At 43.5% G+C, this 15766-nt stretch overlaps 1 protein-coding gene and 1 pseudogene across 1 annotated transcript in view; both read left to right on the plus strand.

The window, feature by feature from the left end:
• Positions 1 to 15766, plus strand: part of LOC124551788 (ionotropic receptor 25a-like) — a 250148-nt gene that overhangs the window by 165077 nt on the left and 69305 nt on the right. Inside the window, exons 9-10 of the mRNA XM_047126467.1 lie at positions 4801 to 5028; positions 7689 to 7788. Of these exons, the coding sequence (XP_046982423.1) occupies positions 4801 to 5028; positions 7689 to 7788 (328 nt within the window). The remainder of the gene's footprint in view (positions 1 to 4800; positions 5029 to 7688; positions 7789 to 15766) is intronic.
• LOC124560248 lies at positions 12624 to 12741 on the plus strand (annotated as a pseudogene).

Here is a 15766-nt window from a genome sequence, read left to right on the forward strand (position 1 = left end):
TCATACATGCTCTGTAAAATTGCTTGCAGAGTGTATCTAAATCTACATCTACATGATGTGGCGAAATAAATAAAAAAAAATTAAATTTATGCATTTTTTTTATTTTTTTTTTTAATTTTATTTTTTTTTTTTTTTAAGAGGAAATATTATGGACATGGAACTGTAACTTTAGAGTTTTGGAAAGGCTTTTTTCTACGGACTGTATTGACCGGCTTGAATGCGGACAAATTCAGTGCTGCGTGAAATATGCCTGTAATATAATTTACCATTCCGATTAATTACATTTTGAATTCTACCCCATTGTTGATTTATTCAGAGTTCTCACCTTAGACGTAGAATTCGTCCTTCTGCCACAATATTAATTCATTAGTCGCCATCGGTGTTCTTCTCTTTGTTGACCGTGTGTATCTTCCTGAGTCGGCATCGGTTCACTTCACGAAGACGGTGGAAACCAAGGAATACAATGCTACGTCACTCTAAATAATTCTCGTAAAACTTAGATATTTCTCACTATTTTTTATTCACAACACAATAAGACTTGCTGTGCTCGTCGCACAAACCATAATTACTAACTATATGGCTGCCTTTCCGCACACTCCAAAAATGACGTCCATCCTCATTCTTGGAGTATGAAACAAAAGAGAATCCAATGTGAACATTACAAAGATTATATTCTACATCGCTCTCAATTTAAATCTTTGGCGCAGCCTTTAAGGTATTGTATGTCTCTGCGTCGGAATGTGTCATTACAATGACTACACTGCAGTTCAGATTTAAGTCCTTTATAGAGGATTCGCAAAACCACATTCAGACTATTTGTCGTCCATTCCACGCTCGAAAAATACACGGGAAAAATAAACATTTAAATGTTTCCCTGTGAGCTCTTATTTCTCTTATTTTATTAAAATATTCATTTCTCCCTACTTAGGTGGGAATAAACAAACTATTTTCGCATTCGGAGGAGAAAGTAGATGGTTGAAATTTCGTGAAAAGTTCTCACCACAACGAATAACGTCTTTGTTTTGATTGCCACTCCAAACCTGCATACCACGTCCGTGACACTCTCTCCCCTATTTTCTGATAATATTAAACGAGCTGCCCTTCTCTGAACTTGTTCGATGTTCTCCGCCAGTCTTACATGGTAAGGATCCCATCCCTAGTGCGCAGCACAGTACTCCGTAAGAGGACAGACAAGCGTAGTGTATGCAATCTCTTTAGTAGATGTGTTGTATCTGCGAAACATTCTGCCAATAAAACACTGCTTTTGGTTCACCTTCTTCACAACTTTTTCCGTGTGATGGTACCAATTTAAGTTGTTTGTAATTGTAATGCGCAGGTATTTAGGTGAAGTGACAACCTTTAATTTCTGTGATTTATCGTGTAACCGACATTTAATTGAATATTAATACTCATGTGGAGTGGTCTTTAGGTCACTTTCCGCTCTATACAGCTACTTTGTGTAAATCATTTTGCAGTTCGTTTTGATCCTCTGATGACTTTAGGTAGATCGTAAATGACAGCATCATTTGCAAACAATCTAAGAGCACTGTTTAGCTTACATTGTCTCACAAGTTGTTTATATACGAGGGCGTGCTGAAAAATAATGCCTCCAAATGTCCTATATGAAAACTCTTAAAGCTTTTTAAAGAAGGCGGCCGAGCGGTTCTAGGCACTTCAGCCTGGAACCGCGCCGCTGCTACGGTCGCAGGTTCGAATCCTGCCTCGGGCATGGGTGAGTGTCATGTCCTTAGGTTAGTTAAGTTTAAGTAGTTCTATGTCTAGGGGAGTGATGACCTCAGATGTTAAGTCCCATAGTGCTTAGAGCCATTTCAACCATTTCATTTTTAAGTAAAACAAACGTTATTAACATTTTACCTCTTTATTCTTCATGTTTGCGTACTTATTTCTCAACATAGTCACTCTGGCGACAGACATATGTCTCAGAACGAGAAACCTGTTTATTGACACCGTCAGCCTAGAATGTTCACAGAGTCACAATCTCACCTGTGCTTGCATCGCTTCATCACTACCACCGAAGGTGTTTTTAAATTTTGGGATCAAATGAAAATCGGATGGGACCAAGTCGGGACTGTGTGGAGGATAATCGATGGCTGTGAACCCATGGCGTCAGATAGTCCAGATGTCGCAGCACTGGTTTGTGATCTGGCATCGTCAAGCTGAAGGAGAAGTGCTTCGTGTGTGGAAGAATTCTTCAAATTTGTGCTTTCAGCGACTCGATTACATCACGCTGTTTCACATGCACGTTGCACACCGCCATGTTACCCGCTACAATTCAAAACCCTCTAGTCATAGAAGGTTGTAACCTGGATCAGCGAAGCGGGAAGTCGACCGAGTAATACGCACGGTAGGTAATACGTTAACCGATATTTGAAACAGAAAAAAAATTCGGAGGCATTACTTTTCAGCACAACAGTAAATGACCTATACGGATTTTCGTTGGGGAACTCCAAATGCCACTTTCAATCATTACATGCCTTCCCATTCATTTTCTAACAGTAGATAACGAATCCAATGGAACAGCTAAGGCGATACTCCATAGGTAAGCAATTTCAAAAATGGTTCAAATGACCCTGAGCACTATGGGACTGTACTTCTGAGGTCATCAGTCCCCTGGAACTTAGAATTACTTAAACCTATCTAACCTAAGGACATCACTCACATCCATACCCGAGGCAGGATTCGAACCTGCGACCGTAGCGGTACCGCGGTTCCAGACTGTAGCGCCTAGAACCGCTAGGCCACTCCGGCCGGCATAAGCAATTTGATTAGGAGCTGCACTTACGAGGTACGGTATCAAAAGCCTTCTGGAAATCTAGAAATATGGAATTGCCTTGAAATCCCCTGTCGATAGCATTCATTAATTTGTGTGAGTAAAGAGCTAGTTGTCTTTTACAAGAACGATATAGTCTGAACCCGCGCTGGTTACATAACGGTAGATCTGTTTCTTCAAGATATTTCGTAATCTTTTAACACGATATATGTTACAAAAGCCTACAGCGAATTGATGTCAATGATGTGGACCTTTAATTCAGCGGATTACTTGATTTTCTACCTTATGTATTAGTGTGACCTGTGCAGTTTTCCAGTCTTTAGGTGCGGGTCTTTCGTCCAGCGAGCAGTTGTATGCGGCTGCTAAACATGGATTTATTTCACCAGGATACTCCGAAAGGAACCTAACTGGTGCGCGGTATTGACCGGAAGACATGTACACCACTCGCCATTAAAATTGCTACAGCACGAAGATGACGTGCTATAGACGCGAAATTTAACCGTCACGCAGAAGACGCTGTGATATGCAAATGATTAGCTTTTCAGAGCATTCACAAAAGGTTGGCGCCGTTCGCGACACCTACAACGTGCTGACATGAGGAAAGTTTCCAACCGATTTCTCATATACAAACAGCAGTTGACCGGCGTTGCCTGGTGAAACGTCGTTGTGATGCCTCGTGTAAGGAGGAGAAATGCGTACCACCACTTTTCCGACTCTGATCAAGGTCGGACTGTAGCCTATCGCGATTGCGGTTTATCGTATCGCGACATTGCTGCTCGCGTTGGTCGAGATCCAATGACTGTTAGCAGAATATGGAATCGGTGGGTTCAGGAGGGTAATACGGAACGCCGTGCTGGATCCCAACGGCCTCGTATCACTAGCAGTCGAGATGACAGGCATCTTATCCGCATGGCTGTAACGGATCGTGGAGCCACGTCTCGACCCCTGAGTCAACATATGGGGACGTTTACAAGACAAAAACCATCTGCACGAACAGTTCGACGTCGTTTGCAGCAGCATGGACTATCAGCTCGGAGACCATGGCTGCGCTTACCCTTGACGCTGCATCACAGACGGGAGCGCCTGCGATGGTGTACTTAACGACGAACCTGGGTGCACGAATGGCAAAACGTCATTTTTTCGGATGAATCCAGGTTCTTTCTATAGCATCATGATGGTCGCATCCGTGTTTGGCCGCATCGCGGTGAACGCACATTGGAAACGTGTATTCGTCATAGCCATACTGGCGTATCACCCGGCGTGATGGTATGGGGTGCCATTGGTTATACGTCTCGGTCACCTCTTGTTCGCATTGACTGCAATTTGAACAGTGGACGTTACATTTCAGTTGTGTTACGACCCGTGGCTCTGCACCTTCATTCGATCCCTGCGAAACCCTACATTTCAGCAGGATAATGCACGACCGCATGTTGCTGTCCTGGATACAGAAAATGTTCGACTGCTGCCCTGGCCAGCACATTCTCCAGATCTCTCACCAATTGAAAACGTCTGGTCAATGGTGGCCGAGTAACTGGCTCGTCACAATACGCCAGTCACTACTCCTGAAGAAGTGTGGTATCGTGTTGAAGCTGCATGGGCAGCTGTACCTGTACACGCCATCCAAGCTCTGTTTGACTCATGCCCAGGCCATTATTACGGCCAGAGGTGGTTGTTCTGGGTACTGATTTCTGAGGATCTATACACCCAAATTGCGTGAAAGTGTAATCACATGTCAGTTCTAGTATAATATATTTGTCCAATGAATACCCGCTTATCATCTGCATTTCTTCTTGGTGTAGGAGGTTTAATGGTCAGTAGTGTACTTTTAAGTAACTTACGTTGTTTCGCTACACTGTACGTATCTCCTTGTAAATTCAGCAGGATAATGCACGACCGCATGTTGCTGTCCTGGATACAGAAAATGTTCGACTGCTGCCCTGGCTGATATTTTTACCGAATAGTGTCCCTTGAACACGTGATCGCCACCTGTTGGTGTTCTTTCGACACAGGGCGTGCCTTGGTCGTTCCCAGTGCGCGACGAGCAGACGGGGGCGCCCTTGGTTGGTCCGGAGGGCGAGCCCGTCTGGGACGGCTACTGCATCGACCTGCTGAAGAAGCTGGCCGAGCCGACGCACATGAACTTCGACTACGAGCTGGTGCCCGCCAAGGACAACGACTTCGGCTCGCGGTCGCCCTCTGGCAGCTGGACTGGGCTCGTCGGAGACCTCGCCATGGGGGTGAGCTAAGCTTCTCGATCGTTTCAACACATCAGTGTCGTGCGTGACTGCACGGAATCCAGAGATACGTAAACAGTTGCTGTGAGCACTTTCTCAGATTGAACTTTTACCAATTTGAGTCTACTGTCATCTCAAAATATTTTCAGTTGAATCTCTCCTTTCTTATCAAAATATGGTGCTTTTCGACGCCGAAAAGTCTCACAGCTGAACAAACACCATTCACTCTGACATTCAAAGCACACATACTTCTCTCACGGACTAAAAGAATTAGTTTTAGTCTCCAAATTTTTGTATGATTTACGAAAAAAAAAATTAAAAGATTTCACGTTTTTTAAAGAGACTAAGTTTTCCAGCTCTAATCACATACAGTGTCACAATTTGATCAATACGGCTTTTTTAAAGTAATGCAAATGGAAAATAATTGTATATGACTGGTTTCAATTAAAAGGTTAAGGGGGGTGGGACATCAAACGGGCCGACTTGGAGCAGGAGAGGCACCACTGAACATTTTAATTTCCACTGTCTATACATTTACAAATAAATTCATAAAACTTTGTCAGCATGACCAGGAAGGATTCAGAATTCACACTCTTAGCAGTGGACGTTCGAACACATACAAAATAATTTTTTTTACATGTGAAATTTCTTCATTTTTTTCGCTTACTAATGGCTTGCTGTAGATACACCTTCCTTCGTAAGTAAGAGAGATTCTTCGATAAATGTTGCACAGCATACAAATCATACTTAAAGCTGTATGAAACTATAGAATTTTCCAAATCTATTAAAAACTGTGGTAAAAATTGAGGTGATTAACTATAAAATTTGTGTTTTTTCTGAATATGAAGTTTAAAATATAACAGTTCATTCGTTTTTTCATAAATTAAATAAATTGTAGAGTTTCATACACCTGTGAGTATGGTATGCATGCTGTGCAAAATTCATCGAAGAATCTCTCTAACTTATTAAGAAAAGTGTACCTATAGCAACAAATGCAGCCATTAGTAAGTGAAAAAATTATGAAATTTCGCACGCAAAAAAATTTATTTTGTTATGTTTTCGAACTTCCACTGCAATGGGTGTGAATCCTGAATCCTTCCTGGTCATGCTGACAAAGTTTGATGAATTTATTTGTAAAAGTGTAGACACTGGAAATTAAAATGCCCTGTGATGCCTCTCCTGCTCCAAGTCGGCCTGTTTGGCGTCCTATCCCCCTTAAGCGCTAAACAAATTTAAATGATAGACTATATCTGTGGGACTGAGCAAGCTGGGAATGCAGAGATCTAAATTTAAAATACGATATTAAAGTGCCTGTGTTATTCTAAATTACGATGCAAACTTCCTTTCCACATGCATTCATGTCCAACAGAACAATCCCTGCAGCGACTGCAGCCGTTATGAAACATATTAAATGTATTCGCAAATGCGAATAAGGTCAACCATCAACTGTATAATGGAATTACGGCAGTGAAAATTTGCGCCGGACCGGACTCGAATTTATCGTTAGCGGTCGCCTTATCATTTGGCTGCCCGAGCACGACTCATGCATGGATGTGCGAAGGAACTTGAAACGCCCCTCTTTACCCGCAGGAAAGGACAGATAGAATAAATCGTGGGTGGGGGCCAAAATAAGTGGCTGTCAGTTACACTCGAACATACAACTTTATTATTTGATCAAACATTACAAGAGCCCAAAAATTTTTTAAACACACAGCTTTAATCTTTAGGACTTAATTATCGGCTGAAAGCCGCTTTAATTTAAAAACAGCTGAAGGAAAATAACTTAAAACGCAAGCATAATCAGAAATTTAAAAGAAAAGCCTTATCTTAAAACAGTTCTTTAGTTAGGCAGAAGTAAACAAGTTAAATTCAAACTGGCTGAAGGCCGAACACTTAAAACTCCAAAAAATTATTTTTTTAAAAAAATACCAAAGTCCTTACGTGAAACAGTTCTTTAATTTAGGCGGAAGGCCTTAAGACCAAACAACTGAAACTCAAACCGGCTGAAGACCGAAGACTTAAGAATTCAATAGGTTGAAGCAAACAAGTTAAATTCAAACCGGCTGAAGGCCGAAGACTTAAAAACTGAAAAGTTTTTTTTAAAATGCCAAAGGGCTCACGTGAAACAGTACTTTAAACTAGGCTGAAGGCCTTAAGAGAAAAACAACTCTAATTTAAAACAAAAAACTGGCTAGAAGCCATACACGTACCAACAGCAAGAACAAATTTAAAAAAATAAGGCAGTCCACACAAGGGCGCGCAGATGTTCGAGGGTCGGCCTATAATTCAAACACTAACGTTCGCTAAGGTGAGACAGGCAGTCGGACCAACCATTCACGATGGGATATGGCAGATAGGTTACAATTTGGTCTTTGCCATTGTCTCAACTTCACTGAACATTATGATCTCGTTACCTCGAAGTCTTTATTGAATTCCTATTTTGAAGCATTGTTCTTAATTACTAACAAATCCACCTAGCCGGGACGGAAGTGTGTGATATTCCATTTAGAGAGCATCAACAAATAAAACGCAGCTACCAGAACTCGTTAACAAGGTATTAGTAAGAGTGACATAAAATTGAAGTTCTTTGTCGTCCATTATCGACGATGCAACAAATTAAAAACTGTTCGTCTTCTGACTCAGTGACATTGTTTCATGTTCAGGAGACAGACATGATCATCGCACCGCTGACAATGACGTCAGAGAGGGAAGAAGTAATCGACTTCGTTGCTCCTTACTTCGACCAGTCTGGCATCTCTATTGGTAAGTAAAACCATCTAATGACTCTACTTACTACATTTTATCGTGTAAAGACCTCAAAACAACTGGAAATTTTCCTCACATCAATAACTTGACTTACGCTGTTCAGCGATTTGAGTGTTGCGGCGGTGATAGCTTCGAACGTGGCCGGTTCGAATTCCGATAATGAGAGGAGTTTTTGCTTGCAGTATTTGTCAGGCAGGGGGAGGGGAGGTGGTGGGCTGAGTTCTTGGTCGGTTTGGCTTTCCACCCAGTGTCGAAGGTTGAATTCCAAACGTCTCCATGGTATATGCTGCCATGAGAACATGTCGCATTGTTGATGGCGATTCGTCTCAGGGTAGCACTTGCAACCAACTAGCTCAATCATTTTTTGGATCTATTCTAATTTCCGTCTTCTTTTGCAATTTTTACCTTCTACAGTTCCGTCCAGTGACGTAAAAGCTATTCCTTGGTGTCTTAACACATGCCCTCTCATGCTGTTCTTTCTTTTTGTGAATATTTCGCACATGTTCCTCTCTTTGCAGATCCTAAGGAGAATTTCTCATTTCTGATCTTATGAGTCCACCTAATTTTCAACACCCTTCTACAGCACCACGTATCAAACGCTTCGATTCTCTTCTCTTTCTGTTTCCCTTCGGTCCATGATTCACTACCATACAATGCTGTGCTCCGAACGTAAATTCTTGAAAATTTCCTCCTCGAAGCCGATATTTGATATAGCAGACTTCTTCTGGCCAGGAATATACTCTTTAGCAGTGTTAGTCTCATTTTTTGTCCTCCTTACGTCGTCTGCCGTATGTTATTTTGATTCCAAGGTAGCAGAATTGCTTAACTTCATCTGCTTCGTGGTTCCTAATTCTAATGTTAAGTTTATCGCTAATCTCATTTTTGCTACTTCTCATTACTTCATCTTTGTTCAATTTATTCTTGATCCATAGTGTGTGCTCAGAGAAGAGAAAGTTATGGTACAACTATGACTAGAAGAAGGGATCGGTTGGTAGGACATGTTCTGAGGCATCAAGGGATCACCAATTAAGTACTGGAGGGCAGCGTGGAGGGTAGAGGGAGACCAAGAGATGAATACACTAAACAGATCCAGAAGGATGTAGGTTGCAGTAGGTACTGGGAGATGAAGAAGCTTGCACAGGATAGAGTAGCATGGAGAGCTGCATCAAACCAGTCTCTGGACTGAAGAATACAACAGCAACAGTGTGTGCTCATCAGATGTTTCTTCGTGAAGTGATCCGCATCAGCTCCGCCACGGGAGAACTAACACCCAGGTTTATTACTAACATCATAATTCACTCTTCTCCGTCTTGGAGCATAAATTCACAATAACACCAAAAAGAGGTTGACAATCGAGGTCTCTGTCTTACTAAACACCTCGGATTGTTTAAGCCAAAGTTCAACTGTTTGCCTAGAATGGCTAAGTCACAAAGAGTCAGAGCTGTAAGGACCACCCTTTGAAGCGTCTGTCTCTAAACAGAATCACTGTAACATGCCGAGATACCAAAATCCGAGAGGTCAAAATGCCAAGAGGCCAAGTCTCTGCATAGCCAGGATGAAGACCGCTGGCAGCTCCACGTACCTCTGGAAGGCGGCAGCCCCAGATGGGTTGACAAGGTGCAACTGCCGGTTACGAGCCGGGCAACGGCTTAAGTAGCGACGGGCGGATGAATCTTTCCCGAATTACTTGCGGCCACGAGACTTGGCGCAGGCTCGAGTATTATCGCCTTGGAGGTGAAGTGATGCGGTAGCTTCTTGAGATATACCCTCTCGAAGTCCTTCGAGAGGGCAGGTAAAACACAGTGATCATCCATTCGTTTCTTCTCAGCTTCGCCACAATGCTTCGTTCACTCTCGATGTATGAAGTGGTCGTAATGTTTTGGTTCAGTCGTGTATGTAGATGTGGGTGTAGATTTGACGGAGGAAACTTCGAATCAATGTCTCATTGGCCAAATTCGCCTGGTTTATCGGTTATCGAGTTTTTGTTCCTTTACATAAAAAAAGAATTGCATGGATCGCGATTTTGGTGCTTCAAGAAACGCTTACTTGTCTGAAGTAGACATTATGATAACCGAAGCTGTAGTAGAACTATAAAGTTTATAATTCAAAACAGTAGACAGCGCCAAGTACGGCTGAAAGAAGTTTTATTTAAATCAAAATTTAAATCGCGCAGCTACAGACTGTAGCGCCTAGAACCGCTCGGCCACTCTGGCCGGCTTTCAGGTGGTTCTTAAAGACTTTTTTGGTTTCCTGTTGGAGCCTCGCTTTATGGTCGTTACTGGGTTCGTGCACTAACAGGTGAGATAAAAAGAAATTTTTCGTTCAAAATTCGTTATGGTTACGAAGGTGTTCTTTTCGATTTTGCCTTCACATACGTGAAATGGCTTTAATAAAACATTAAATGTGGCGAAAAGTTAAGTGATGTATATTTATGTGCGACGAGTTCGTCGTCTGTGTTACACGTTTTGAAGTTTCGACATTTTGGCACGTGCACTATGAGTGTTGCTAAATTCTCTGGAAATTGCTTTAACACACACCATTCTATGTTTTGTGGAAGCACAAGCTCCTGAGCAACAAAAACCATTTAAAGACGTTGGAATAGTAAAGATGTTAAGCTACAGACACTGTATAGAGTATATGGGCACAGTAAAACATGTCTTTGCAGTAGCGATGAAATTAATTTAAAGGACGTAAAGAGAAGTAAAATTATGCACAATAAATTCTAATACGGAATTGTACTAAATGGCTAAGGTTACACAAAAAAATATTACAAGTAATGAAAGTTTTATGGATGTGAACTATCCAGCCACATGTTACGTGTGTTAAATTATGATCAGATAAAGTATTTATACATTGAATGTATCGAACACTAAACGTGGGCATTACATGCAAGCTGCGGAAAAGTACAAGAGCATTATAAATTTTTTTTTTCTTTCGTTGTTACAGTGGTGAAGCTGAGTATAAAAATCGAATTTGAAGTGGCGCTCTACATGATGAATAGCATTATGATATCTACATCTAACTGTTTATTCTGCAATTCACAGTCAAGTGTATGGTAGAGGGTTCATCGAACCACCTTCAAGGTATTTCTCTACCGTTCCACTCTGGAATAGAGCGCAGGAAAAACGAACACTTAAATCTTTCCGTGCGAAATCTGGCTTCTCTTATTTTATTACGATCATTTCCCCCTATGTAGGTGGGCGCAAACAAATCTTTTTTTCGCATTCAGGGGAAATAGTTGGTGACTGAAATATCATGAGAAGATCCTGCCGCAACAATAAACTCCTTGGTTTAATGATTGCCGTCCAAATACTCGTATCGTATCTGTGGCACTCTCTCTGTCTCTCTCTCTCTCTCTCTCTGTCTCTCTCTCTCTCTCTCTCTCTCTCTCTCTCTCTCACCCTCCGAGCTGCCCTTCATTGAAATACTTCGATGTCCTCCGTCAATCCTATCATATGCGCATCCCATACCGCGCAGCAATACTCCAGGGCGGACAAGTGTACTATAGGAGGTCAATTTAAGTTATCCGTAATTGTAATCGTAAGTATTTTAATGATTTCACAGCCATTAGATTTATGTGATTTATACAGGGTGATTCAAAAAGAATACCACAACTTTAGGAATTTAAAACTCTGCAACGACAAAAGGCGGAGCTAAGCACTATCTGTCAGCGAATTAAGGGAGCTATAAAGTTTCATTTAGTTGTACATTTGTTCGCTTGAGGCGCTGTTGACTAGGCGTCAGCGTCAGTTGATGCTAAGATGGCGACCGCTCAACAGAAAGCTTTTTGTGTTATTGAGTACGGCAGAAGTGAATCGACGACAGTTGATCAGCGTGCATTTCGAACGAAGTATGGTGTTAAACCTCCTGATAGGTGATGTATTAAACGTTTGTATAAACAGTTTACAGAGAATGGGTGTTTGTGCAAAGGGAAAAGTTCTGGACGGCCGAGAACGAGTGATGAAAATGTAGCACGCATCCAGCAAGCATTTGTTCGCAGCCCAGGAAAATCGACTCGCAGAGCTAGCAGAGAGCTGCAAATTCCACAATCAACTGTATGGAGAGTCCTACGAAAAAGGACGGAGCGCCACCACATTGGCACTTATCTGAACGTCAACTACCCGAGGCGATGGATCGGCCGCCAGGCAGCCCGTGACATCACTGGCCTCCAAGAAGCCCTGATCTTACCCCCTGCGATTTTTTCTTATGGGGGTATGTTAAGGATATGGTGTTTCGGCCACCTCTCCCAGCCACCATTGATGATTTGAAACGAGAAATAACAGCAGCTATCCAAACTGTTACGCCTGATATGGTACAGAGAGTGTGGAACGAGTTGGAGTATCGGGTTGATATTGCTCGAGTGTCTGGAGGGGGCCATATTGAACATCTCTGAACTTGTTTTTGAGTGAAAAAAAACCTTTTTAAATACTCTTTGTAATGATGTATAACAGAAGGTTATATTATGTTTCTTTCATTAAATACACATTTTTAAAGTTGTGGTATTCTTTTTGAATCACCCTGTATTTTACTTACTACCTCTTTGTAATGTAAAAGATAAGCCGCAGTATCTGTACAGTGAATCTGCAGCTGAATCCCACCAAAATCATGTTTTGAGTTATCAATATCAAAGTGCGATAAATGTTTACGTAACTATTCCGAACGCATGCAGTAGTCAATATTTTGAGATGCAATAAAATGTACGTGTAAATAAATATACCGACGGAAAAAATCGCAACATCAAGAAAGAGTTGTGCGACATCAACGAGAGTTGGTAGGCGTATTTCTACGTCTGAAAGATGATGTCTTTTCATTTACCGCGCTAATCGCATAAGGCCAACGGTCTTGCCGCAGTGGTAAAACCGGTTCCCGTCAGATCACCGACGTTAAGCGCTGTCGGGCTGGGCTAGCACTTGGATGGGTGACCATCCGGTCTGCCGAGCGCTGTTGGCAAGAGGGGTGCACTCAGCCCTTGTGAGGCAAACCGAGGAGCTACTTGATTGAGAAGTAGCGGCTCCGGTCTCGGAAACTGACATATGGCCGGGAGAGCGGTGTGCTGACCACATGCCGCTCCATATCCGCATCCAGTGACGCCTGTGGGCTGAGGGATGACACGGCGGCCGGTCGATACCGTTGGGCCTTCATGGCCTGCCGTTATCAACATCTCACTGAGTTCGAACAAGGTCGTGTAATAGGGCTACGAGGTGCTACATGTTACTTCTGCGATACTGCAGGAAGACTTGGCAGGAACATAGCCACTGTAATGACTACTGGCAGCGTTGGTCACTCTAATGTACAGTAGCAAGAAGACAGGGCACCGGAGGGTCACGTGACAGACACAACCGAGAGGGAAGACCATCGTGTTCAGCGTATGGCTCTGGAGCATCGTACTGCATCTGCAGCAGCAATTTGAGCAGCAGTTGGCACCACAGTGACACAACGAGCTGTTACAAATGGCGTACATTCCACTGACCCTACACCACCACCATTTGAGTCTTCAGCGGAGTCAAGCGAGAGCTCATCAAGCGAGAGCTCATTGTTTTTTCTGATGTAAGCTGGTTCCGTCTCGGTGCCAGTTGCCAGTGATGACAGCGTGTTGTTTAGAAAGGAGGCCACTAGAGAGCCTACGAGCAGAGTGTCTTGACCTTCACATATAGTCTGGGCTGCGATTTCGTACAATAGCAGGAGCACTCTCGTGGTTATCCATGTACCCCGATTGCAAATTTGTACGTCAATCTGGTGATTCGACCTGTTGAGCTGCCATTCATGAGCAGCACTCCAGGGCGTGTTTTCCAACAGGATAACGCTCGCTCACATATCGCTGTTGTAACCCAAAATGCTCTACAGCGTGTCGGCATGTTGCCTTGGCCTACTCCAGCGCCATATCCGTCTCCAATCGAGAAGATATGAGAAATCATCGGACAACAACTCCAGCGTCATCCACAAACAGCATTAATCATCCCTTTATTGATCGACCAAGTGCAACAGGCATAGAATCCCAACAAACTTAGATCTGGCACCTGTACAGCAGAATGCATGTAGGATTGAGTGCTTGCATTCGTCTGGGGGTTACATTGATTGTTAATGTACCAGCATTTCACATGTCTTATGTCGCGCTCGGCAACGGCCTTGCCGCAGTGGATACACCGGTTCCTGTGAGTTCACCGAAATCAAGCGCTGTCGGGCGTGGTCGGCACTTGTATGGGTGACCATCCAGGCCGCCATGCACTGTTGCCATTTCTCGAGGTGCATTCAGCCTCGTGATGCCAACTGAGGAGCTACTCGACCGAATAGTAGCGGCTTCGGTCAAGAATACTATCATAACGACCGGGAGAGCAGTGTGCTGACCCCACGCCCCTCCTATCCGCATCCTCCGCTGAGGATGACACGGCGGTTGAATGGTCCCGGTAGGCCGCTCGTGGCCTGAAGACGGAGTGCTTATGTCGCGCTTACATTAATCTCTGATCTTGCAATATTAATGACTTAAACAAGTTACCTAGACAAATGTGTATCCGAAATTTAATTACTCTTCTGAGACCCCCTGCTTAACCCACAGGACATGACAGATAGTATAAATTGTGGAAAGGGGCCAAAATAAGGGGCTGTCAGTTACACTGGAACATATAACTTTATTGTTTGATCAAACATTACAAGAGCCCAAAAAATTTTTTTTAAAACACACAGCTTTAATCTTTGGGAGATTACCGGCTGAAAGTCACTTTAATTTAAAAACGGCTGAAGGCCAATAACTTAAAACGCAAGCATGATCAGAAATTTAAAAGGGCAGCCTTATCTTAAATCATTTCTTTAGTTAGGCTGAAGTAACAAGTTAAATTCAAATCTGGTGAAGGCCTATCACCTAAAACTCCAAAACTTTTTTTTATATACCAAAGGCCTTACGTGAATCAGTTCTTTAAACTAGGCTGAAGGCCTTAAGAACAAAACAACGCTAATTTAAAAAAAAAAAATCTGCTAGAAGCCATACAAGTACAAACAACAAGAAGAAATTTTAAAAGAAAGGGCAGTACACCCAAGGGCGCTCAGATGTTCGAGGGTCGGCCTGTTATTCGAACACTAACGCTCACTTAGGTGAAACAGGCAGTCGGGCCAACCATTCACGATCCGACGACAACCCAACCGACAGACACTCAACGGACCAAGCGATAGGATAACTTACCTTTCGTGTCCTGAGCCACGGACCTCGTAGTAATGGGAACGGCCCCTCACTCTCCGACCGCGCGTGGACGCCGCCAGGCCCCGGCCAGACACGCGCCACGGAGACTTCCTCGCTGCTCCACGCCAGACCCGGAAACGCTGAAAGGAGCAAATATACGTCGGCCGATGAGACAACCAACCGAACGACCAACCAACGGTCGTCCCGCTCCAATCTCCCTCCGTCGGACAGTTCATGTGTGTCGCGAGCTGTCGGCGAGCTCTGGCTGTCAGCGCCTCAGAGGCGCTCCGTACCCCGACTTCACTGCTGCTGCGTCCCGACTGCACTGCTGGTCCGTCTCCAACTGACTCCCCTCACTCACTCACTCACTCGCTATATTAACGGGCCTGCCTTGGCCCGAGGTATAGGAGTTTAAGCTTGGATAAGCTGTTCCTCCTGAATCCTATCTGTTGGGAATGTTTTTCTTCTCGGTTTGGTTTGGCCTCTGGTTTCTGTAGCTGAAGAATTATCTACCGGCTGCTTCCGGCGGCTTTTTATTATTCTTTTTCTTGCTGCTTCCTGGCTGCCCGAATTCTATTTTCTTCAGGAGGGAGAAGTCCACTGGCGGCGTCTGTTGCTGGATGTACTTGACTGCTTGCTCAGTCATGTACTTCCAGTCCTCGTCGGTGAAGATCGGGCGCTTGTTTATGAGCTCCAGACCTGCACGCCTGACGAGTTCCCTCCCGTGCAGCTTCTGGTTCAAGGGTTCGCACCCCCAGTGGAATGGCTAAGGTTTATGAGGTAGGGGAGGGATGTTGTCTACCG

Source organism: Schistocerca americana, chromosome 1 (genome assembly GCF_021461395.2).
Source record: "Schistocerca americana isolate TAMUIC-IGC-003095 chromosome 1, iqSchAmer2.1, whole genome shotgun sequence".
Classification (NCBI taxonomy): domain Eukaryota; kingdom Metazoa; phylum Arthropoda; class Insecta; order Orthoptera; family Acrididae; genus Schistocerca; species Schistocerca americana.